Genomic DNA, 25,392 nt, shown 5'->3' with positions numbered 1-25,392 from the left:
TGTGTGTGTGTGTGTGTGTGTGTGTGTGTGTGTGTGTGTGTGTGTGTGTGTGTGTGTGTGTGTGTGTGTGTGTGTGTGTGTGTGTGTGTGTGTGTGTGTGTGTGTGTGTGTGTGTGTGTGTCTGTGTGTGTGTGTGTGTGTGTCAGTGTGTGTGTGTGTCAGCTGTCGTCAGTTGTTTCTGTGAAACATTTAAAGCAGCTGAGAGTCAACAGATCGACTATTAGAATAGATTCATGCTGATGGACTCTGTTTTTATTTATTTATTTACTTTATTTATTCATTACTTTATTTACTTTATTTATTTATTTGCTTTTTAAATGTTATTTGTTGTAGGAACTGTTTGTTTATTTTTATTATTGGCAGTGTGAAACAACAGCTGCAGGTAAATCTGTAGTGAAACAATAAATCAAAGTGTTACTGATCAGCTGATTGGCTGCTTCTACTTCCTGTTTGTGTCCGTTGGACTCCAGCAGCGTGTTTCATTAATTCTTTCCCTCCGTCGTCATCTTTCCGCTCCGCCTCCATCAGCTCCTTGTTTCTGTCTCAATGTTACTCAGTTTCTCTGTCACGCTGCAGGCGGGGTGGGGGTGGGGTGGGGGGGTATTTTCCTCTCACTCTGCTGTCCCTATCAGGACTTCATTGTTTCTCTGCGGCTTGTTTGTTTGGTAACCGTTGGCGACCGGCAGTTGTGTAGATTCTCTTCATGAGTTTAAACTGACTTTATTATTATTATTATTATTACATATATCAACACTGAAGGATTGTTTACAGATGTTGTAAATAAACTAAAAATAAAATAAACAACAATAAAACAGGTTTGATTTGAAAATGATCCATTCAGGAGTCGTCCACAAATACTTTATCACCCCGAATATGATTTTAGTTTTACTTCTTAAATCTGAAGCTGGTGTTTGTCTTCAGGACAGAAAGGACAGAGTGTGTTTGTCTTCAGGACTGAAAGGACAGAGTGTGTTTGTCTTCAGGACTGAAAGGACAGAGTGTGTTTGTCTTCAGGACTGAAAGGACAGAGTGTGTTTGTCTTCAGGACAGAAAGGACAGAGTGTGTCTGCCTTCAGGACTGAAAGGACAGAGTGTGTTTGTCCAACCTTCACCGGAGACCGAGGGAAGAACAAACAGCAGCTCCTGTTTCCTGGGGAAAGATTACAGCGGCGCTCCGATTGCAGCATTTCCGGTCTAATCTGTGGACTTGGAGCTTCCTGAGGTCGGAGAGGAAAATATGATTTCATCCCTGGAAACTCAGAGACACGAGTTTCCTTCGTTTCAGAGGAAAATTTCACCAACTGACCTTCATTCAACCTTAAAATCACCTGAAAATATCGTTAAAATATTATTAAAAACAACATCTTCACACAGAAATCTGATGATTTACCTTTTTAGCCATGTTAGCATCACGGCTGAAAGCAGTTGAAGAGTCGGTTGAGTTTCAAGCTGGTTGAGAAACGTTGAAGAGAAGTTCAGAAAGAAGTGATCTTAAAGTTCTGAACTGAGATGAAGAGTCCGTTAGTATTTACACCTGAGGGAGAGTCCTGAAAGTAGTGGAAGAGATGATTAAAGTTAAAGCATTGAAAGTAGTTGAAGAGTTGGTTGAAGTGCAGCTCTGAAATATTTTAACATTCAAGCACTGAAAGGACTTAAAGTGTCCGTTCATACTTGAATGACAATGGACACTTCAGCTGCTTTCAGCACAATAATTTTAGATGACTTTAAATTCCTTTTAGTGCTTCAACTTCAACCGACTTCTTGAAAGTTGAAAATATTTGAAAGGTGTTAACTTTCAAGAACTGAAAGGACTTAAAGTGTCCGTTGCATTAAAAGTGCTGAAAGTAGTTGAAGAGTTATTTAAAGTTAAAGCGTTGAAATTATTGGAGGTGTCAGATGATGTTCAAGCTCTTTAAGAAAAGTTAGGAGCTGATAAGTTGAGAAACCTGAAAGGAGCTTTGATTTTCAAACAGTTGAAGTGTTGGAGCTGAAAGGAGAATATTAGCCAAGTTAAAGCCCTGAAAGGAGTCGAGGTGTTTTAGCCTTTCAAGGAAAGAGTCACATGAAGTTAAAGTTTAACATTTAAGCTCTCAAGTGAGATTCCTGAAAGTAGTTAAAGAGTCGGTTCGACAAACTTAAACAAGTTTAAAGTGACAGTTAACGTTCAAGCAGTGAAAGAACCTGAAGTGTTCTTGTATTGGTGGTGATGATAGAATTCAACACGTCAGTGGGGGTTCAAGCTTTTAAAGAAAAGTTATCAGCCGATAAATTGAGAAAGCTGAAAGGCAGTGAAGTGTTAATTTGACTGTTAACCGTTGAAGAAATGTAAGTTTGAGTTGAAGTGTTGGAGCTGAAAGCAGCGGAAGCGTCAGGAGAAGTTAAACCTCTTGTTGGTTGGAAAGTCGTTCATCACTCAATTCCTGGTGAAATTATGAAAACATCTGAAGTGGTGACATACATGTGGAAAGTAACACGTGAAGTCAGGAAGGCTGAAGTTAGAGTAGAAACACGGAAAGGAGCAGAAGAGTAAAGACATGTGACCTGATGAGTGACAGGAAGTGGCCGGTACAGGTGACACTTCAGGTGTGTTCATATGGAGTTGCTCAGATTCCTGTGTTACTGTGTGTGTGTGTGTGTGTGTGTGTGTGTGTGTGTGTGTGTGTGTGTGTGTGCATGTGTTTCCTATTTAAACTGACCTTATTCTTGCGTCGGGGTTGGATGACATCATCATCCTGCAGCCGTTCTGCTGTCGATGGATGAAACTTTTCTGCACGTTGACATAAAACAATAAAATTCTGAAAGATAGGAGTCGTGAACTTTTATTTTGGCGCTCCTCAGCGGGAGAGGAAACTGTGTCAGGAGATTTCCGAAAATAAACGATGTTTAACTGAACTCATCAGATCCAGCTGTTCACGTGTTCTGGGTCAAAGGTCATCGTGACGTATTTCAATTCAACCAACTGATCGACCTCCAAATATGTAAACATTAGATTTATCTTTTTCATTTTTATGTAAGAATCAAGAGGCGCTTCACTTTTTGTCACTTTGTGTTGTAGATTTAATTTTAAACGTATTAAAAAAAATCCCATCAATTTACAATCAATAACCCTGATTGAGAAAGTAAAAATATTTTCTTACATTAATTAAAAATCTGAAACTGAAGTTTTCGGATTCTTAATTCAGTTCTTTGTAAAACATAAAATGCCAAAATTGAATGAATGTTTTTGGTCGTATTGTTGAATAAACACCTATTTTTCTCTTTTAATTATTCATGTTTGATGATATTTGTAATGTTGGTCTTGAATATTCGATTATTTTTTTAATTTATTTTATTTATTCAACTGCAAATCACAACATAAATCATTTGAATCAGTCCTTCAAATATTATAAAATATAAAATAAAAAGTGATGCCGCACATGGACGCGTGTTTGTTACTTCTAATGATTAAAAATAAAAAATAGAAAAAAAGATGACGGAAGAAAAACAGTCACTAAAAAAGAAAAATAATAAAAGCAACAAACTGTAAAAAAAAAGAAATAATAAAAACTAAAACCAATAAAGTAGAAATAAATAAAAAGTTGTGCAAACTATCATTCAATTTAAAAAAGAAAAAACTCCATTAAAAAGAGTTAAAAAAAGTGAATGATTCCTTTAATGTCGTCGTCTCGCTCTTTCAGACTCTAAAGCCATCGTGGACGGGAACCTGAAGCTGATCCTGGGTCTGATCTGGACACTGATCCTCCACTACTCCATCTCGATGCCCATGTGGGAGGACGAGGACGACGAGGACGCCAAGAAGCTGACGCCGAAGCAGCGTCTGCTCGGATGGATCCAGAACAAAGTGCCTCAGCTGCCGATCACCAACTTCCACCGCGACTGGAGGGACGGGAAGGCGCTCGGAGCGCTGGTGGACAACTGCGCCCCCGGTAACCATGGCGATGATTGACAGGAGTTAAAGGAGTTTAAAGGATATTTTAATGGCGATGAAGGACTTCCTGGAAACTTTCCTCTCATTTATTTACCAGCTGGTTTTCAGGAAGTCTAAAAAAAAAAGTTTAAAAAACCCCGAGCCGACCCAGAAGAAGATCAGACGGTTTCAGGTCATGTGACTAACTCGTGTGTCCGTGCTGCCTTCAGGTCTCTGTCCAGACTGGGAAACATGGGACCCCAGTCAGCCGGTGGAGAACGCCCGGGAGGCCATGCAGCAGGCCGACGATTGGCTGGGAGTTCCTCAGGTAACGCCCACCTGCTCACAGCTCCGCCTGCACAGCAACAGCTGGTCCAAAGTTATCGATTTTTAATGAAATCACATGAAATTTGACAAATTATAGAAAAATATTAAGAAATAATAACAAATAAAATAATTAATTTTATTATTGACATGAAGAGCTGTTTGTTGTTAACGTCTGTAATTCATTTTAAAGTCCAACACAGAATATATTTGTCATTTTTTGGTTGAATTATTGAATGTAAAATGCGACGTGGTCTGCGTACGAGTGTTGGAGCTTCACGTTGTGCTGCGTTCTGCAGGTCATCGCTCCCGAGGAGATCGTCGACCCCAACGTGGACGAGCACTCCGTCATGACGTACCTGTCGCAGTTCCCCAAAGCCAAGCTGAAGCCCGGCGCCCCCTTGAGGGCGAAGACGCTGCACCCGAAGAGGGCCAAAGCCTTCGGACCAGGCGAGACACAGGACCAGAGTCCATTCAAAAAAACACAGATTTCACATCTTTTTATCAAGTGAAAAACCATCTTTCTGTTTTTACAGATGAATTAGAGCTAAATCAGCATAAATATTTACTTATCAATAGTTTATAAATATTTACTGATCAATAGTTCCAAGAACACTTGGTTCTTATTTTGCAGTGAAACTTTGAACACATGAATAATTAAAATCATACAGGAAGTTGATTTCAGCTGTTTTTAACATAAAACATGAAAATAAAAAATAAAAAAACGACCTAGTTCTAAAAGTAGAAATGTTTCCGTGTCGTCAGGCGTCGAGTCTCGAGGAAACACGGTTCTGAAAGCAGCTGAGTTTCTGGTGGAGACGGTGGAGGCCGGACTTGGAGAGGTTCTGGTTTATGTGGAGGATCCAGAGGGACACACAGAGGAGGTGCACACACACACACACACACACACACACACACACACACACACACACACACACACACACACACACACACACACACACACACACACACACACACACACACACACACACACACACACACACACACACACACACACACACACACACACACACACACACACACACACACACACACACACACACACGTTTATTAACCCAGCTGAAGCTGAGGTGATTTGTCTCCTTCAGGCCCGGGTCGTCCCCAACAATGACCAGAACCGGACCTACTCGGTGGTCTTCCTGCCCAAAGTGGAGGGACTTCATAAAGTAAGAAACCCGCTGCAGATAAACGTCTTTCAGTCAGAACCAAAGTCTAAATTAAAATCGGAACCAAAGTCCAAAAAAAGGTCCAAACGGAGGTTCACGTTTTGGATTTGGTTGGTTCTGGTTCTGGTCCTGTTGTCTTCCGTCGGTCCGCTGAGCGACCCGTCAGAACCCTGACCGCCTCTCTGTGCTCCGGTTCCTCCAGGTGAAGGTTCTGTTTGCCGGTCAGGACATCGACCGGAGTCCCTTCATGGTGAATGTTTCGAGGGCCATGGGCGACCCGAGCAGAGTTCAGGCCCGTGGGCCGGGACTGCAGCCGTCGGGCAACGTGGCCAACAAACCGACGTACTTTGATATTTACACGGCAGGTGAGTCACCAGAACATCTGGATTCTAAATCCATCAGCTGGAAGAACCAGCAGAACAGAACCAGCTGTTTATTCAGTCTGGAATAATAATAATGTAAAAACGAGTCCCACCAGGGTTCATGTCAATTCTGCAGTATTTTATCCAGATGTTTGAAGAGTGTTTTTTAATGGCGGTTGAATTGGTTTGAAACTTTTTACTTTTTTCAAACACTTTGTTAGTGTTTTAAAAGGTTTTTAAATATAGTTTCTCTTTATTGTTTTTGTTATATAACATAAATTAAAAGATTAAAAGACTCTAAATGTTTATTTTAATGTTTCTGACTCTAATCCTTATGTTTCTCCTTGAGCTGATCTTCATTTGTCCGTCGTTGCCGCGGCGACCGCCCCATTCTTCCCGAGGGTCTGAAGGTCCTGTTGTTCTGTGTCTGTCCACCAGGGGCGGGAGCCGGCGATGTGGGCGTCGTCATCGTGGATTCAAACGTTCGCAGGGACACGGTGGAGATCGTCCTGGAGAACAGAGGCGACAGCGTCTTCCGCTGCACCTACGTCCCCGTCCTGGAGGGACCGCACACCGTCCACCTCACCTTCGCCGGCCAGCCGGTTCCCAGAAGCCCTTTCACTGTCCACGTCTCCGAGGGTACGTCAGCAGTTCTGATGTTTTCATCCAGCTGTTTTTTTCTGATCCAACAGGTCCAGATGTGTTTTATCTTCAGTTTCCATTCAGTCCGTCATTTAAAACAATCGACTTAATAACGTGTTGAACATCTTCACATCTTTTAACGGGGACTTGATTTTGGACTCGGGACTCGCCCGTCTCACCTGGCCGGACTTTTAGCACCTTGGACTAACGGTACCTGCAGTTTCCTGCTGGTCCGGTCCGGTCCGGTCCAGTCTGTGTACAAATGTATGACCCCCTTATTGTTCCCTCCTTCAGTTCCACAGTGCGCCCCCCCTCCCGGGTCTCCGGTTCAGGTTCTACCTCAGTCAGCACGAACACCCCCCTCAGACAAGACCAGGAGAGCCCCCCCTCCGACACCACCCAAACCCAGGCGACCAAGTTAGTACCGGTGGGGGGAGGGGGTGTGGCTGGAGCCTGCTTGCGCTCGCCTGGTCCCGCCCCCGTCCGCTCAGAACCGCCCCGCCTCCCCCCCCCCCCCCCGCACTCCCCTGGACCGGGTGTCCCAGCTTCCCAGCATGCAGCTGCTTCTTCTTTCTCTACAGAGATGAGAGAATGTGGCGACGCCCCTCTGGATGATGTCATGGATCAGGATGGATGATGTCATGGATCAGGATGGATGATGTCATGGATCAGCTGAGAACCCATTTTTAGATTCCAAAACGTTCTCTTCAGTTTCATGTGATTTATTTTTGTAATTTTTATCATGTTGACGCTGTGTCAGAATGTTTTTTAAAGGCTAAGACATAAAATGTTAAATTCTTTATTACATTTAAACACTTTGACAAAAATTAAACAAACAATAACAAACGTCTAATAATGAGGCAGTTAGAAACAGAATGTTCTCCAAGTAAATAAACAAATATGGATAAAACATAAAAAGCTTTAATGACAGAATCCATCAAAGAAGCTTCGCAGCTCGCGGCTTCTCTGGTGATTTATATCTCCAGTTTAATCAATAACCAACATATTAATATATCAAATTATATATCATCCATCCATTATGAAACCAGCTTCCTGACTCCAGGGGGCTCGTCACTTCCTGTCCACATCTGGAGGCACCAGCTGTTCACAAACATAAAACACGTGACTGTTCGAGGCGGGAAAACAAACCAACAACATTTTTTTTGAGAAATTAGTTTTTTTCTGTTCGCTGAATTAAAACTTCAGTAATTCTTTAATTAAAAAAACGCCAAAAATAACAACGTGAATAAAAAAAAAAAACAATTTTAAAATAATGTTGAATAACAGACTATGGTGCCTCGATGACCATCACCATCATCACCATCATCATCATCATCATCATCATCATCATCATCATCATCATCACCATCATCATCATCACCTGCCTGACCTCCTGTTCCCTCCTCCTCCACCTCTCTCCTCCTCCTCCCCCTCCATCTCTTCCTCCTCCTCCTCCTCCTAATGATTCAGTCTGACACTTCAAACATTTCAGCTGTCAGTGACATTTTAAAACTTTTAGTGGATAAAATAAAAGTTGTGTTTTAATCATTTTTCAACCTGCAGCTCTTCATCTTCGTCTTTGTCTTCGTCTGCAGCAAACTGCTACTCAGCGCTGATCAGCTGACTAACAGACACCTGCAGAGTGTGTTGGTGTGAGTTTATTGTTCATTGCCCCGCCCTCTTCTGCTCTGACCCCGCCCCCTCGTCTCCCTCTGATTGGTCCTCAGCCTGTAACCCGAACACCTGCCGGGCGTCGGGTCGAGGTCTCCAGCCGAAGGGTCTGAGAGTCAAAGAGGTCGCTGACTTCAAAGTTTACACGAAGGGAGCCGGCAGCGGCGATCTGAAGGTCACCGTGAAGGGACCAAGTAAGACACGACGGAGACACGACGGAGACATGAGACACGAGAAAGAGATACGGAGGCTTTTAATTTGAAATGCAGCTTTATTGATCATGATCATCAGTGATATTTTATTTTGAAATGCAGAGGGCCTGGAGGAGCCGGTGAAGGTGTTGGAGATGGAGAACGGCGTGTTCGAGTGTAATTATTACCCCATCATGACGGGCAGGTACATCGTGAGCATCACCTGGGGAGGACACAGCATCCCGCGCAGGTACGATTCATGGATTCATTGATTATTGATTGATTGATTTATTGATTGATTATTGACTGATTATTGATTGATTCATTGATTATTGATTGATTCATTGATTATTGATTGATTCATTGATTATCGATTCATTGATTATTGATTGATTGATTATTGATTGATTATTGATTGATTGATCATTGATTCATTGATTATTGATTGATTCATTGATTATTGAGTCATTGATTATTGATTCATTGATTGATTCATTGATTATTGATTCATTGATTATTGATTCATTGATTATTCATTGATTCATTGAGTATTGATAAGTTGATTATTGATTAATTGATTATTGATTGATTAATTGATTATTGATTGATTCATTGATTATTGATTGATTCATTGATTATTGATTCATTGATTATTGATTGATTCATTGATTATTGATTGACTGATTATCAGAACCCAGAATTGGGATGATGATAGAAACCTGAATCATTGTTTGTGTGTGTATATGTGTGTGTTTCAGCCCGGTGGAGGTGCACGTGAGTGAGGAGGCGGGGCCTCAGAAGGTGCGCGCCTGGGGTCCGGGTCTGGAGACCGGCATGGTGGGGAGGAGCGCTGACTTTGTGGTGGAGGCCATCGGCACCGAGGTGGGAACTCTGGGTACGTAAAGACACGTTGACATCTCAGTGAGGAACACGTTAAAGATCTGATCTGATCTGATCTGATCTGATCTGATCTGATCCGATCCGATCCGATCCGATCCGATCCGGTCTGATCCGGTCTGACGACGTTCCTGCTCCCCGGAGGAGGAACCGTATACCCGATGTTTCGGTTCTGACCTCCGTGTGTTCCAGGTTTCTCCATCGAAGGTCCGTCTCAGGCGAAGATTGAGTGCGACGATAAAGGCGACGGGTCGTGCGATGTGCGGTACTGGCCCACTGAGCCGGGAGACTACGCCGTCCACGTCATCTGTGACGACGAGGACATCAAGGACAGCCCCTTCATGGCTCACATCCTCCCCGCTGCCAGCGACATGTTCCCTGAGAAGGTTGGACCGGAACCAGAACCTGACGGGTTCAAAGGTTTCTCTGGTGTTTTATTGTGAAAGGTGTTGACTGTTTCTCCTCCTCAGGTGAAGTGTGACGGTCCCGGTCTGGAGCCGCTCGGCTGCATCGTCAACAAACCCGCTGAGTTCTCCATTGACACCCGGGGAGCCGGCGCCGGTGAGCTGAAGCTCTACGCTCAGGTGAGAACTTCCTCTGATCCTCCGATGATATCACGAACGTCTCATCTTCGCTCTGATGAGGTTTTATTTCTTCTTCTTCGTGCCTTCAGGACGCCGAAGGTTTCCCCATCGACATCCAGATCAGCGATAACGGCGACAGCACCTTCTTCTGTGTTTACATTCCCACCAAACCCATCAAGCACACCGTCATCATCACCTGGGGCGAAGTCAACGTGCCCAGCAGCCCCTTCAGGGTACGCGACATCCTAAACTCCAAATCTCCTCATATATAGCTGATGCTTTCATTTACAGAAAAATCTCTGAACACAAAGGACAAGGCTGGAAACCAATATTGGATGGTGGTGATCTTCAGGCCCTCAGGCAGCACTGCATTAAAAACACACTATTCTGGAGTGGAAATCACTGCATGGGCTCAGGAACACTTGTGAAAACCATCATCTGTGAACACAGTTCAGAAAAGATACAAAATGGATCTTGGTAATGATGATGATGATGATGATGATGATGGTGATGATGTAGTGATGATGGTGATGATGGTGGTGATGGTGATGATGATGTAGTGATGATGGTGATGATGGTGGTGATGATGGTGGTGATGGTGATGATGGTGATGATGGTGGTGGTGATGGTGATGATGGTGATGATAATGATGATGATGATGATGATGGTGGTGATGATGGTGGTGGTGATGGTGATGATGGTGATGATGGTGGTGATGATGGTGATGATGGTGATGATGATGATGATGATGATGGTGGTGATGATGGTGGTGATGGTGATGATGGTGATGATGTAGTGATGATGATGATGATGATGATGATGGTGATGATGATGGTGATGATGGTGGTGGTGATGGTGATGATGGTGATGATGATGGTGATGAAGATGATGATGATGGTGATGATGGTGATGATGGTGATAATGTGGTGATGATGGTGATAATGTGGTGATGATGGTGATGATGGTGGTGATGGTGATGGTGATGATGATGGTGATGGTGGTGATGGTGACGATGGTGATGATGATGACGGTGGTGATGGTGATGATGGTGATGATGATGATGGTGATGATGGTGGTAATGATGATGATGGTGATGATGGTGGTGATGGTGGTGATGGTGGTGGTGATGATGATGATGATGATGATGATGATGATGATGATGATGGTGGTGGTGATGATGATGATGATGGTGGTGGTGGTGGTGATGATGATGATGATGTGGGTCAGGTGACTATCGGAGAGGGCAGCCATCCCGAGAACGTGAAGGTTTATGGTCCAGGTGTGGAGAAGACCGGCCTGAAGGGCAACGAGCCGACATACTTCACTGTGGACTGCAGTGAGGCCGGACAGGGTGAGTCCTGGTCCAGAACCAGAACCTGAGTTCATGTCCTACGTCCATCAAAGGTCTCACACCTGACAGTCAAACCGCGGACATGTGGAACTTACCTGAACTGCTCTTTCTCACTGTTTTCCCTCCCAGGTGACGTCAGCATCGGGATCAAGTGCGCTCCCGGCGTCGTCAGACCCGCCGAGGCCGACATCGACTTCGACATCATCAAGAACGACAACGACACGTTCACGGTGAAGTACACGCCTCCGGGTCCGGGCCAGTACACCATCATGGTGCTGTTCGCCGACCAGGTGAGACCGTCGCCTGGTGAATCACCTCTGAAGACTCATCCTCTCCAAAACCAAACCTTAAAACAAACCTCTCGTCTTCAAACAGGAAATCCCCATCAGCCCCTTCAGAATAAAAGTGGATCCTTCACATGATGCAGCTAAAGTCAAAGCGGAGGGACCTGGACTCAGCAGGACAGGTGAGCTGGTTTTATTAGAACTTTATGAAGTAGTGTCAAGCAGAGTTCAAACAGGAAACCCTCTGAACGGACCCGGACCAAAGACCAGGTGCCGTTGGCCCCGAATAACCGCAAAGATGACCGCAGAGAGACGTAACAAACACTGAGATGTGAAATGATGCCGAACATGACAGACTCTCTTCTCTCTGCAGGCGTCGAAGTCGGCAAACCGACCCACTTCACCATCTACACGAAGGGAGCTGGGAAGGCCAAGCCGGAGGTCCACTTCACCGGAGCCGCCAAAGGTGAAGCCGTCAGAGACTTCGAGATCATCGACAACCACGACTACTCATACACCGTCCGATACACAGCGGTGCAGCAGGTAACCACGCCTCCACCTGGACGACAGGTGACCGTTGGACCGGAGTTAACTCAGTCTGTCTGTCTCAGGGGAACACGTCTGTCACCGTGTGTCATGGAGGAGACCCCATCCCCAAGAGTCCCTTCAGCATCAGTGTGGCCCCTCCACTGGACCTCAACAAGGTCAAAGTTCAGGGGCTCAACAACAGTAAGTGTCTCTGAGGGGTTTACAGGGTTCACAGCGCCCCCAACCAAACCCCATGAAGAAAACGCCTCATTTTACACATCCTGGAATCTACAACTGATTTCATGGAAACTTTTCATTTAATGTCCTAAAACTCTGAGCTGCTGTAGACTAGGATCGGGTGTTTAAAATCAGGTTCCTATAGACCCGGATCAGGTGTCTAAAATCAGGTTCCTGCAGACCCGGATCAGGTGTTTAAAATCAGGTTCCTGGGCTGTACTCAATGGTAACCATGACTACAGGAAACTGTCTAACTGTCCTGCTGTTTTTGTCCAAACCACAGAGGTGGACGTGGGGAAGGACCAGGAGTTCTCCATCAGTACCCGCGGTGCCGGAGGTCAGGGGAAGTTGGACGTGAAGATCACCTCTCCGTCCCGCCGACCAATCCCCTGTAAGATGGAGTCGCGCACGGCCAATGAGGTTCACGCGGTGAAGTACATCCCCCCCGAGGAGGGACCGTACCGAGTGGACATCAGCTACGACGGGAACCCCGTCCTGGGAAGTCCGTTCACCATGGAGGGCGTGATGCCCCCCGACCCCTCCAAGGTCGGTTACTGTCAACAAAAAACACTGAAGATAGTTGTAAATATTAGACTTTAGTTTAGTTCACAATAATTCATATTGAATTCATGCAATCAGAAGTTCTTTCTGTCAAATCATTTTACTATAACATCCTTATTGTACCTTTTCTGGAGCCCAAAGGTTCGATGCTCAGCTGTTTGGTCCGTTCAGAAGTGTCCATCTCTGCTGAGTCTCATCAAGCCGTCCATGGTCCTGTTTCCCCTCCAGGTGCGGGCCTACGGTCCCGGTCTTCAGGGGGGTGTGGTGGGTAAACCGGCCCCCTTCGCCATTGACACAAAGGGTGCCGGTACTGGTGGTCTGGGCCTGACGGTGGAGGGTCCCTGCGAGGCCAAGATCGAATGCCAGGACAACGGAGATGGGTCCTGCTCCGTGTCCTACCTGCCCACCGAGCCCGGCGAATACGCCATCAACATCCTGTTCGCAGACCAGCACATCCCCGGCTCCCCCTTCAAGGCTGCGGTCCAGTCGGTGTTCGACCCCAGCAAGGTGACGGCCAGCGGACCCGGTCTGGAGCGGGGCAAGGAGGACGAGGCCGGGTCCTTCACGGTGGATTGCTCCAAGGCCGGAGAGGCCGAGCTCACCATCGAGATCGTCTCCGACTCTGGAACCAAAGCTGAGGTTCACGTCCAGAACAATGGCGACGGGACGTACTCCATTACCTACATCCCGCAGAGCCACGGCACCTACACCATCACCATCAAGTACGGAGGACACGCTGTGCCCAAGTTCCCTGCCCGCCTGCAGGTGGACCCGGCGGTGGACACCAGCGGGGTGAAGGTCTATGGACCGGGAGTGGAGCCCAGAGGTGAGTCCAGATAGGACTGGGTTCATATACAGCGGGTAAAATAAGTCTTGAACACGTCTCCATTTTTCTCAGTAAATATATTTCCAAAGGTCCTATTGACATTAAACTTTCCCCAGATGTTGGTAACAACCCAAATAATCCATACATACAAAGAAACCAAAACAAATAGGTTCAGAAATTAAGTTATGTGTAATAATGTGAAATGACACAGGGAAAAAGTATTGAACACGCTTACTGATATTTATTTAATACTTCGTACAAAAGCCTTCGTTGGTAACGACAGCTTCAAGACGCCTCCTGTATGGAGAAACTCGTCGTCTGCGTTGCTCAGGTGTGATTTTGGCTCATTCTTCCACAAACAGTCTTCAAATCTTGAAGGTTTGCAGGCCTCTTTTATGAACTCTGATCTTCACTTCTTTCCATAGATTTTCAATTGGGTTGAAGTCAGGTGATTGACTGGGCCGTTCTAGCAGCTTTATTTTCTTTCTCTGAAACCGATGAGTTTCCTTGGCTGTGTTTGGGATCATTGTCCTGCTGAAATGTCCACCCTCATTTCATCTTCATCATCCTGGTGGATGGCAGCAGATTTTTATCATGAATGTTTCGATACATTTTTCCATTCATCCTTCCTTCAATTCTGTGAAGTTTTCCAGTAGGTCATGTTGAAAGCAGCTCGCACCATGATGTTCCCACCTCCAGACTTTACTGTTAGTATGGTGTTGTTAGGGTGATGTGCAGTGTTGTCCTCCTAACATGGTGTATTATGGCATCCAAAGAGTTCATTTTGCTCTCATCTGACCAGACTATATTCTCCCAGTATTTCACAGGCTTGTCCAAATGTTGTGCAGCAAACTTTAAACGAGCTCCAACATGCTTTTTCTTCAGCGATGGAGTCTTGCGTGGTGAGCGTGCAGACAGGCCGTGGTGGCGGTTGAGTACATTACTTATTGTTTTCTTTGAAACAACTGTACCTGCTACTTCCAGGTCTTTCTGAAGCTCTCCATAAGGGTCCTTGTCTCTTGGACAACTCTTCTGATAATTCTTTTCACTCCTCTGTCAGAAATCTTGTGAGGAGCACCTGGTCGTGGCCAGTTTATGGTGAAATGATGTTCTTTCCACTCCCGGATTACAGCCCCAACGCTGCTCACTGGAACATTCAGAAGTTTAGAAATGCGTCTGTAACCAACGCCATCAGTATGTTTTGCAACAATAAGGTTGTGAAGGTCTTGAGAGCTCTTTGGTTTCACCCATCATGAGATGTTTCTTGTGTGACACCTTGGTAATGAGACACCTTGTTATAGGTCATCAGTTGGGACTGAACCAGCTGATATTAATTTGCACTGATAAGGGACCGGATCACTTTCTATTTACTGACAGATTTCAGCTGTTGTCTTTTTGCATCTCCCTTTCTTCATGTGTTCAATACCTTTTATCCTGGGTCATTTCACATTATTACACATAGCTTAATTTCTGAACTTATTTGTTTTGGTTTCTTTGTATGTATGGATTATTTGGGTTGTTACCAACATCTGGGGAAAGTTTAATGTCCATAGGACCTTTGGAAATATAGTTACAAAAAAAATAGTGACGTGTTCAATACTTATTTTACCTGCTGTAATCAAACCTAAACCCAGAATAATGTCTGTTGCCAGACAGATCTGACTGGAAAACAACAGCCCTTCAAAATATCATTCATTCAGTTTGGTCTCAATTAATACATCAAGTTCAGGGTTCCTCATCCACAATGGAACTTTTAATAAACAACAAAAACTGTATGAATTAGATGTGTGTGAATCGTAGAAACTGAGTTCTGTTTGCATAATATTTGGACTCGTGTCTCTGTGGTTGATTTTTGGCCTCCTGAATTTCACAACACACAATTATACCAGTTAATAAACTCCCAGCAGCACATTTAGCTTTTACTTTTTCTCATTCTGCGTTTCTTTTCCTGTTTTGGGTTGTAGCCTGTTTTTTGTTTTTTTCTAAATAAAATTTAATTCAGACAATTAAAGCAGCATGTCATCAGTGAATGTAGTCGTTGTGCTGAGTTTTTTGTTTCATTCACCAAAAAGACACTGAAGTTTTTAAACAAAACCATAATTCAAATTTGACAACAATAAAAGAAATCATAACCGTACTGTGATAGATAAGACAAATCTGGATCCATCTACGGCCTGCTGCGATTGATAGGAAGTCAATCTGGTCTCTGTGGTGATGTTGAAATGAATTTCAGGCATTTTTGTTGGTTGCCTGACTTTAGTTGGATGTGAGTTTCCTCCCGTGTCTCCGTGTGTCTCGTCTCTTCAGGCGTCCTCAGGGAGGTCACAACACACTTCGTGGTGGACGCCCGAGCTCACTACAAGAGCGGCGGCAGCCACATCAAAGCCGGCATCTCTAACCCGTCGGGCGCCAACACAGACACCTACATCACGGACAAGGGAGACGGGACCTACCGGGTGGAGTACACGGCCTATGAGGACGGTGAGGATCCAGCTTGTTGGTTCAGGACTGTTTAAAGTGCTGCAGTCAGCAGGTTGAATGAAACGGCTGTTTTATGGATGTTTTCCACTGCAACACACCAGAATTGTGAAATAAAGCTCCCTATGGTTTCCATTAAGTCTGTTTTCCTGCCGCAGCTGTAAAAGGAGACAATTGTGGCTTCAGACTTGCACCATGATTTAATTATGTTGACGACTCCTTACTAATGTGGAAATATAACAGATCCTGTTAACGAGCCTCACAATGTCAAAGTGAAACCTGCTGGAATAACTGTCAAGACTTTAAATACACAGAAAATCAGCAAACAACGGACATATTAACGTAGTTTACGAGTCTGTTAACGTCTTATAACAACACCAATGTTACAGTGAAAAAAGACTATATTTTCATTAACTACATGCTAACGTGAGTAAGCTAACATGCTAATGGAATTTTTACATCTAGATGTACTAAATTCAAACCTTTATTGAAACGTTTTTGAATTAAAAGTCATGAGGCTGCATGCAGGTCATCTGAAGTCATCTGAAGTCAGTTGAGTCTAAACCGGCCTCGTTTTGATTTTCAATTAGGCTAGCATGCTAACAGGCTAACGTATGTTTGCTAACATACTAAATGCTACATGATAGATATCCAACAGTAAACATGCTGCTACAGTTAGATGAAGAGGAATAGAATAAAATGCCTCATTGTCATAGTCGTACAACCAAATTTGCTAGATAGTAAATATAAGCATAACACGCTAATGCTCACACATTAACAGGGTAATCTTAGCTTGGTAGTAATTCATGAACATCCTAACTTTTAGACAGCATAACTAAATTATAGCATGCTAATGCTAGTACAGTTAAAGGTATCCTAGCATGCTAACAACCAGTTTAAAATGATTAATCTGCTAAAGGAATGTTAACATGCTATGTGGTAAAAATCAGCGCTAACATTCAGGTAACCTGTTTTTAAATGACCAGAATCATGAACCTGCAGAATAAACGTGAACTGAACATGTAAGAGTCATAAATGTGAGTTTTCAGGCCTGAACGAAAATTTAACAGGAAAACAGAAAGAACCAAAACAGCTGATTCAAATCGAGACACTTGATGATTTGTCGTATTTCCTGTTTCTGTCATTCACTGGAACGAAATATGAAAAGTGTCGTCAAGCGTTCACCAGTTAACATGAATGAGTGTGTGTGTGTGTGTGTGTGTGTGTGTGTGTGTGTGTGTGTGTGTGTGTGTGTGTGTGTGTGTGTGTGTGTGTGTGTGTAATGGGGGGGTTAATAGCTGCAGTCTGTCTGCAGCAGATGGTTTTTCCTTGATAGTGATGTGTGACCTGCTGCAGCTCATTGTTGGACAGAAATACTCGTCAGCATGGAGGAAGATTCTCTGACTGAATCTCATTCAGCAGCTTCAACGTCACACGAAGCAGCAAAGCAACATTATTATTATGGAAACAGGTGATTTAACAAACGTCACGATGCGACGAGGTAGTGAGGTCAGAAACCTGCCGTCTGTCTGCAGGTCTGCATCTGATCGAGGTCCTCTTCAATGAGGTCTCGGTGCCCCAGAGTCCGTTCAGCGTGTCGGTGGCCGAGGGTTGTGACCCGGGTCGAGTCCGAGCCTTCGGTCCGGGTCTGGAGGAAGGACTGGTGAACAAGTCCAACCGCTTCACTGTGGAGACCAGGTTCATCTCTCTGCTTCCTCTTGTAGCTTCAGTGTTAACGAGCTCACGTACATCTGAATGTTTTAAGATTCATTCACCCAAACTTCCCATTTCGTTTGCCCGGTCTCCTCCTCAGAGGCGCCGGCACCGGAGGTCTCGGCCTCGCCATCGAGGGTCCGTCGGAGGCGAAGATGTCGTGTAAGGACAACAAAGATGGCAGCTGCAGCGTGGAGTACATCCCCTTCACTCCCGGAGAATACGATGTTAACATCACCTTCGGAGGCCTGCCGATCCCCGGTGAGAGGTGCACCTGGTCGGTTGGGCTTCTGCACATTCTGATGGTCCAGGTTTGGAACGACTAACGTCCACCCGCCTCTGTTTGTCCTGCAGGGAGTCCGTTTCGTGTCCCGGTGCGAGAGCTGGTGGATCCCAGTAAGGTGAGGTGTTCGGGTCCCGGCCTTGGCAGCGGAGTCCGAGCTCACGTTCTTCAGACGTTCACTGTGGACAGCAGCAAGGCCGGTGTGGCGCTGCTGGAGGTCCAGCTGTACGGGCCGACGGGTAGGACGACCCCAAGGAGTGTTTACTGATTTCAGCTTTAGACCTCTTTTACACTTGGAGTTTAATCCGAATTCATGACCATTGGGTCACTTAAAAATCTGGTTCATGTTCATATTTTAGGCCGTAAAATCGAATCCAGATTTACTGGCAAACAAATGACGTATATCCACAAACATAATATCAACAGGTGACACATTATGCTGCCTGAGGCACATATTCTGGGAGTCCAGCTGAACTGAGGGATCTGAGTTTGATACCTACTAGTTACCTGAAGATACAACGTCCCACACCTGAGATCATACTAACGCCATTCAGACCTGCCTATTATCAGTTTGGACCCAAGGATGAGTCCCGATGGGTCTTTGAGATTGGGTTTGCCTAAAACATACCCCGAGACCCTTTAGTCCGACCGAGTTCTAACTCCAGGCAACATTCCTCAAAGGACGACGAATTCCTGAACTACTGAGGTCATGGAAAGACTCCCACTACGTTAACCAGCCCCTCTTGGAGGATTAAGATTCACCCCCACGGTTTACATTTGCCTACTTTTCCTGGTTTGTGGTCTGTCGTTTACTTCGTGAACATCTTGTGTTTGGTCATCAGGTGTCGCCGAGCCGACCAGCATCAAAGACAACGGCGCCGGTACCCACACGGTCACCTACACCCCCGCCAACGACGGTCCGTACACGGTGTGCGTGAAGTTCGCCGACCAGGAGGTCCCCCGCAGGTTGATGCTGACGAGATTACTGAGAAAGTCCCGATCCCTAACGGTCGACCTCTGACCTTTACAAACCGTCCTCTCTCAGCCCTTTTAAGATCAAGACGTTGCCGGCTCACGATGCCAGTAAAGTCCGAGCCAGCGGTCCGGGTCTGAACGCGTCCGGCGTTCCAGCCAGTCTGCCGGTGGAGTTCACCATCGACGCCAGAGATGCCGGAGAGGGACTGCTCACCGTTCAGATACTGGTGAGTCATCGACGGAGATGCTGAAGGACTGACGGAGAGGCAACAACTGTGATCTGTGTGTGACTTTGATTATTGAACCCCGCCGGGCTTGTTGGTGTCTGCAGGGTCCGGACAGGTGCAGGCGGGAGGCCTCGGTGTCTGTGGAGGACTGGGGCAGGAGGGTGTGGGAGACTCATATAGTAAAGAGAACCACCCCCTTCAGTATTCTGAAGCGAGGCTGTGTAAGGCCGGCACTCCCCCCTCCCCCCGCCCCCTCATCTCACATCTAGCATCCCCCACCAACTTCCACCCCCCCTCGTTAATTTAAACGTCTTTATTTTTATCATTTTAGAAGGAAATCATCAGAGATCTCTTCTGGTGTTTTTGTGTTCTGCACCACAGGAAGTTCATCAGCTTTATTTTGAAGTCTGGATGTAATTCCTTTGCAGACAAATGGACCATTTAGTGGCTGTTCTGGTGCTTTCAACCAAATGATGTGTTAATATATAAATCCACCACACGGTCCATTTATAAACGTTCTGGAGCTTTCAACCATATCATATGATCTTCATTAGCAGTGAGCCCTTTAAGTTAAAATTACCTGCAGTATTTTGTGGCTCCGCCCCCTTCGTTTCCCCTCTGTGGTCTATGTGGACTGACTCCATTCAGTTTGTTTAACGAGCTAACGGACTCGTGGTGTTCAGTTCACCAGTAATGTAAACCTGCCTCCAGCCGTCCCTCCGTCCCGCCACCCGTCCCTCCAACTGTCCATCGGTCCCTCCGTCCCTCCACCCATCCCTCCAGCCATCCCTCCATCTAACCTTCCCCTCCTCTTTCCCCCGCTGCAGTGAATAGTTAGATCCTGTGTGAATTGTAAACTGGATGTAACAACTCTCCAACCATCAGCCGCCATCGAGGCTTTGTACTCTTCGTTGGCTGTTTGATACAGACTTCAGTTTTGGTTTATTAGCAGCTTGTTTCCATGGAAATGGCACATCTTTGCTCCCTAAAAATCACCGTTACTTTGAATGTACCTTTCGATGGCAGATGGTCAGAGACCAGTAGGGGGCGGTACGAGAGGTCCTTGTTTTGTGTTGACCTCCTGTTCATGTGTCTCCAGGATCCGGAGGGAAAACCCAAGAAGGCAAACATCCGGGACAACCGGGACGGGACATACACGGTGTCCTACGTACCGGACATGACAGGCCGGTATACCATCACCATCAAGTACGGAGGAGACGAGATCCCGTACTCTCCTTACCGGATCCACGCCCTGCCCACCGGGGACGCCAGCAAGTGTCTGGTCACAGGTCAGGCTCCGCCCACCAGCCCTCTGTCCACCAATCAGACTTGATCAGGTGGAAGTGTCTCATGTTGACGGGTTCTGTTCTTGTTCTCCTACAGTGTCGATCGGAGGTCACGGACTCGGTGAGCAGACGAACCTTTCTGATCACCTGAACCGACCCAAAGGTGGTTCAGGTGCTGAGGATGTAAACGCTTCTAGTCTTCTAGTCACCACTGTATAGAAGACGTTACTGACAGGTAGAGCTAGAGGTTTACGCATCCATCTTGTCAGGTTCAGGTATCGGCCCGACCATCCAGATCGGAGAGGAGACGGTCATCACCGTGGATGCAAAGGCTGCCGGGAAAGGGAAAGTTACCTGCAAGGTGTCGACGCCGGATGGGGTGGAGTTGGACGTGGACGTGGTGGAGAACGCCGATGGGACGTTCGATATTTATTACACGGCTCCGGAGCCCGGGAAGTATGTCATCACCATCCGGTTTGGAGGGGAGAACATCCCCAACAGCCCGTTCCACGTGGTGGTGAGTATGGTTTGGTTTGGTTTGGTTTGGTTTGGTTTGGTTTGGTTCACTTCAGTTCACTTCAGTTCACTTCAGTTCAGTTCAGTTTAGTTTAGTTTGGTTTAGGTTGGTTTGGTTTGGTTTAGGTTGGTTTAGTTTAGTTTAGTTTAGTTTAGTTTAGTTCAGTTCAGTTCAGTTCAGTTCAGTTTAGTTTAGTTTAGTTTAGTTGGGTTGGGTTGGGTTGGGTTGGTTTGGTTTGGTTTAGGTTGGTTTGGTTTGGTTTGGTTTGGTTTAGGTAGGTTTGGTTTAGGTTGGGCTGGGTTGGTCGGGTCAGATCTGAGTTGGTTTGGTTTGGTATTTCTAACAGTGCACATGTGTAGCTTTGTGTTTGTTTGTTTGTTTGTGTTTGTATGTTTGTTTGTTTGTTTGTTCCCTAACCGCTGCACCTTCTTCCCTGTCAGGCGAGTGACACGATGCCGATAATCGAAGAACCGTGTGACAAACTTCATTCACAGCAGCAGTTCTTCTCCCCTCGATGGGTACCGACGTTTATCACTCTTCATCCTCACTGCTGTTTACCTGCTGCAGCTTCCTCATCTTCATCCTCTCCTCTTCCTCTTCCTCTCCTCTTCATCTCTTCATCCTCTCCTCTTCCTCTTCCTCTCCACTTCATCACTGCAGTGTTTTCTGACCAACAGTCAATAACAACCCAGATTCACTGATTGATTATTTTTTTGGCTCAGCATGGTGCTGCATGTTTCATCTGCATGGGGGGTTAAGTTTGTTTAAATATTAAGTTGTTTCTATAATTTGATTTTATTATTTGTATTTTTTTTAAAGGCATTTGATATTATTATTGATATTATTATTATTAATAACAATAATAATAATAATATAAGTAATAGTTAGTAGTTAGTATTAGTATTTAATATCCGGACAAGCTGCCAGAGTTCCCAGTATGATGTCACTAACTCCGCCCCCCTGGCTGTGGTTCAGGCCACCGATGATCCGATCAGCCCGATAGACGGGATGGAGCCGGTGCTGCGTCCCTTCAGTCTGGTGATTCCCTTCACAGTGCAGAAAGGAGAGATCACAGGTGAGACTTGTGTTTAAATATTTGTATTTATTATTATAATTTTAATATATACAGACAAAACAGCACACAGACACACTGAAGGTATTTATAATGATGAATCACATCAGTTCTGTATGAGGGAGGTTATATTTATATATTTATATGGGTGAGTGGCGTGTTACCGTACTGGAGCTGATTTGATTCACTTTTATTGATCAAATTTAAAAATACTTTTAAAGTCATTGTTGTTTCAGTTCGTGTTAAAATGTTCTGCGGTTCACAAAAGCCTGAAAATATTCAGTATGTTGTTCTGAAAAAATAAATGAGTGTCATTATTATGTAAATAAAAAAACTAAAATCAGAATAAAAGATGTATCATAAAAACTATTTTTTATCATATTCCTTTAATCATGATTTTTAAAAGCTCAATTTCCTTCAGAAATTCTGTGGAAAGAAAATGATGAAAAATAATCTTTGAAATTGAAATGAACTGATTTACATTAAGACCTTTAAGGCGCCTTGAGTTACGCAACCCTGAAACTTTGGTACGAAAACACTTCAATTCAGTTTGAGTGTAAATATGGAAGAAAATATTGAATATCAGCAGAATGTCAGATTGCACCGGCCACCAGCGGGAGCTGTGACAGGTTACCTGCTGTTCCTGTTCTGTCCTCCAGGGGAAGTCCGGATGCCATCGGGTCGAACGGCTCATCCTCACATCACCGACAACAAGGACGGAACCGTTACCGTGAAGTACTCGCCAACGGAGCGGGGCCTCCACGAGATGGACATCAAATACGACGCAAACCACATCCCAGGTAGACCCTGTCCTAGGTAGACTAGGTGCCAGGTAGACCAGGTGCCAGGTAGACCCCGTCCCAGGTAGACCAGGTCCCAGGTAGACCCCGTCCCAGGTAGACCCTATCCCAGGTAGACCAGGTCCCAGGTAGACCCCGTCCCAGGACCCTATCCCAGGTAGACCAGGTCCCAGGTAGACCCCGTCCCAGGTAGACCAGGTCCCTGGTAGACCCCGTACCAGGTAGACACTGTCCCAGGTCCAAGATAGACCCCATCCCAGGTAGACCACGTTCCAGGTAGACCAGGTGCCAGATAGACCAGGTCCCAGATAGACCAGGTCCCAGGTAGACCCTGTCCCAGGTAGACCAGGTCCCAGATAGACCCTGTCCCAGGTAGACCCCGTCCCAGGTAGACCAGGTCCCAGGTAGACCCCGTCCCAGGTAGACCCTATCCCAGGTAGACCCCGTCCCAGGTAGACCAGGTCCCTGGTAGACCCCGTACCAGGTAGACACTGTCCCAGGTCCAAGATAGACCCCATCCCAGGTAGACCACGTTCCAGGTAGACCAGGTGCCAGATAGACCAGGTCCCAGATAGACCAGGTCCCAGGTAGACCCTGTCCCAGGTAGACCAGGTCCCAGATAGACCCTGTCCCAGGTAGACCAGGTCCCAGATAGACCAGGTCCCAGGTAGACCAGTTGCCAGATAGACCTCCTGTCTGGAGTCTCTGAGTTCTGAAACAAAGATCAGAGTTTTGTCTGCGAACAGTTTGACTTCAGGAAGATTCAGACGTGTTTCTGACCTTTAGATCGTCTCGTTCATCGAAGCTGGATTCAAACATCTGATGTGAAATGTTTGAGCTGTGATGACATCATGAAACATGGCGGCTGTTCAGAGATTCCTCTTGTGTTTTCTATCTGACAGGAAGTCCGCTGCAATTCTACGTTGACGCCATTAACAGCGGTCATGTGACGGCGTACGGTCCCGGTCTGAGCCATGGCACGGTGAACCGGCCGGCCACGTTCACCATCGTTACCAAGGACGCCGGAGAAGGTTCCAACACCACAGATCAGCCTTACAAATATTATTACTATTCATCTCTTAAAATCATTTAATAAATCATTTCTAACAAGTATTTATTATTCAATCAAACAGTTTCTTCTTACGGACACATAAAAAAAGAGTTTTGCAACAAATGCATTAAAGAACAGAACTACATTAGAGATCATGTGTTTCCATGGGAATTAAAAACACGAAATCCTGACTCAGCTGAACCTAAAACAACAAATCTGTTCATTTAAGAAACACAGAAGTATTTAATAAATAAGATCTTTGTGTTTCCAGGCGGTTTGTCTCTGGCGGTTGAAGGTCCGTCCAAAGCTGAGATCAGCTGTAAGGACAACAAAGACGGGACATGCACGGTGTCCTTCCTGCCGACCGCGGCGGGCGACTACAACATCATCGTCAAGTTTGACGACAAGCACATCGCCGGCAGCCCGTTTAGTGCCAAGATCACTGGTACGGGCGCTCCGGGTACCAGGCGCTGCTCCAGATCACAAACGTCTCTTCAGCTCAGCTCACCTGTTCAATCCAAAACTCCTCAAAGCTTTTTCTTAAAAAAAATAGCATTCTCTTTTACAAATGTTTAAATAAGAAAAGAATTCTCTGAAAAAAGAAATCCAGTTTTATAAAGTGTGTTTTTCTCCTTAGTAACTTCATATGTTTTCATGACGTTTATCGAACGATATGCAGATGATGCTGTTTTATCTTCATGTGAACGTTCCTCTTTACTAGAGGATGTTTATTATTATTATTATTATTGTTTATTTCCCTTCAGTTTAATTCAGTTATTTCTGTTATTTACTAAAAAAAATATTTATTCATGTCAAATGTTTCTGATTGAATTCAGTCAACTTGTAAACTGTTAGTTTTCACCAAACTACTTCTATCGTATTAATCCGTGTCGTCGTTGTGTTCGATCTCCAGGTAACGACTCCATGAGGATGTCTCAGCTCAACGTCGGCACGGCAACGGACGTCTCGCTGAAGATCACGGAGACGGACCTGAGCAGCCTGATGGCAACGATCAGAGCGCCGTCAGGCCACGAGGAGCCGTGTCTGCTAAAGAGGCTGCTGAACCGGCACATTGGTCCGTTTCTACTGTTTCTATTAGTTTCTATTGTTTCTACTAGTTTCTATTGTTTCTACTGTTTCTACTAGTTTCTACTAGTTTCTATTGTTTCTACTAGTTTCTACTGTTTCTACTGTTTCTACTGTTTCTACTGTTTCTACTAGTTTCTACTAGTTTCTACTGTTTCTACTGTTTCTACTAGTTTCTACTGTTTCTCAGCTTTAATTTTTTGGTCAACTAACGACTTCGACTGGTTGACTGAAAAAACAAACATTGGTTACCATAGCGACATCGGTGGGAGGAGGTCCTTCTAGATTTCAGGCTACTTAATAACCACGAAGTTAAAGCTCGTATTAAATGTTTGTCATTTGAATGTTTCTT

The 25,392-nt window shown here is 45.2% G+C and overlaps 1 protein-coding gene across 9 annotated transcripts in view; it reads left to right on the top strand.

Moving 5' to 3' along the window:
* Positions 1-25,392, top strand: part of LOC138614387 (filamin-C-like) — a 42,129-nt gene that overhangs the window by 5,756 nt on the left and 10,981 nt on the right. For 2 of the 9 annotated variants that reach the window (XM_069687821.1, XM_069687813.1), the window contains exons 2-37: positions 3,678-3,926; positions 4,138-4,235; positions 4,531-4,681; positions 4,997-5,115; positions 5,341-5,418; positions 5,621-5,783; positions 6,219-6,419; positions 6,717-6,839; positions 8,150-8,287; positions 8,408-8,534; positions 9,043-9,179; positions 9,374-9,567; positions 9,652-9,765; positions 9,855-9,998; positions 10,993-11,116; positions 11,246-11,406; positions 11,492-11,582; positions 11,774-11,943; positions 12,012-12,129; positions 12,449-12,711; positions 12,955-13,552; positions 15,860-16,033; positions 17,566-17,728; positions 17,844-18,004; positions 18,098-18,265; positions 18,869-18,992; positions 19,072-19,228; positions 20,328-20,517; positions 20,612-20,635; positions 20,784-21,031; positions 21,472-21,549; positions 22,007-22,106; positions 22,763-22,903; positions 23,806-23,934; positions 24,226-24,399; positions 24,868-25,029. In XM_069687821.1, coding sequence (XP_069543922.1) covers positions 3,678-3,926; positions 4,138-4,235; positions 4,531-4,681; positions 4,997-5,115; positions 5,341-5,418; positions 5,621-5,783; positions 6,219-6,419; positions 6,717-6,839; positions 8,150-8,287; positions 8,408-8,534; positions 9,043-9,179; positions 9,374-9,567; positions 9,652-9,765; positions 9,855-9,998; positions 10,993-11,116; positions 11,246-11,406; positions 11,492-11,582; positions 11,774-11,943; positions 12,012-12,129; positions 12,449-12,711; positions 12,955-13,552; positions 15,860-16,033; positions 17,566-17,728; positions 17,844-18,004; positions 18,098-18,265; positions 18,869-18,992; positions 19,072-19,228; positions 20,328-20,517; positions 20,612-20,635; positions 20,784-21,031; positions 21,472-21,549; positions 22,007-22,106; positions 22,763-22,903; positions 23,806-23,934; positions 24,226-24,399; positions 24,868-25,029 — 5,754 coding nt within the window. The remainder of the gene's footprint in view (positions 1-3,677; positions 3,927-4,137; positions 4,236-4,530; positions 4,682-4,996; positions 5,116-5,340; positions 5,419-5,620; positions 5,784-6,218; positions 6,420-6,716; positions 6,840-8,149; positions 8,288-8,407; positions 8,535-9,042; positions 9,180-9,373; positions 9,568-9,651; positions 9,766-9,854; positions 9,999-10,992; positions 11,117-11,245; positions 11,407-11,491; positions 11,583-11,773; positions 11,944-12,011; positions 12,130-12,448; positions 12,712-12,954; positions 13,553-15,859; positions 16,034-17,565; positions 17,729-17,843; positions 18,005-18,097; positions 18,266-18,868; positions 18,993-19,071; positions 19,229-20,327; positions 20,518-20,611; positions 20,636-20,783; positions 21,032-21,471; positions 21,550-22,006; positions 22,107-22,762; positions 22,904-23,805; positions 23,935-24,225; positions 24,400-24,867; positions 25,030-25,392) is intronic. The other 7 variants (XM_069687822.1, XM_069687818.1, XM_069687814.1 and 4 more) reach the window with 6 other exon arrangements.

The sequence above is a fragment of the Brachyistius frenatus genome, unplaced genomic scaffold (genome assembly GCF_029030835.1).
Source record: "Brachyistius frenatus isolate BFR_SWC_R1_liver_20210118 unplaced genomic scaffold, ASM2903083v1 Contig_492, whole genome shotgun sequence".
In the NCBI taxonomy this organism is placed as follows: domain Eukaryota; kingdom Metazoa; phylum Chordata; class Actinopteri; family Embiotocidae; genus Brachyistius; species Brachyistius frenatus.
The sequence above is the reverse complement of the archived record's forward strand: the minus strand, read 5'-3'. Positions and strand labels throughout refer to the sequence as shown.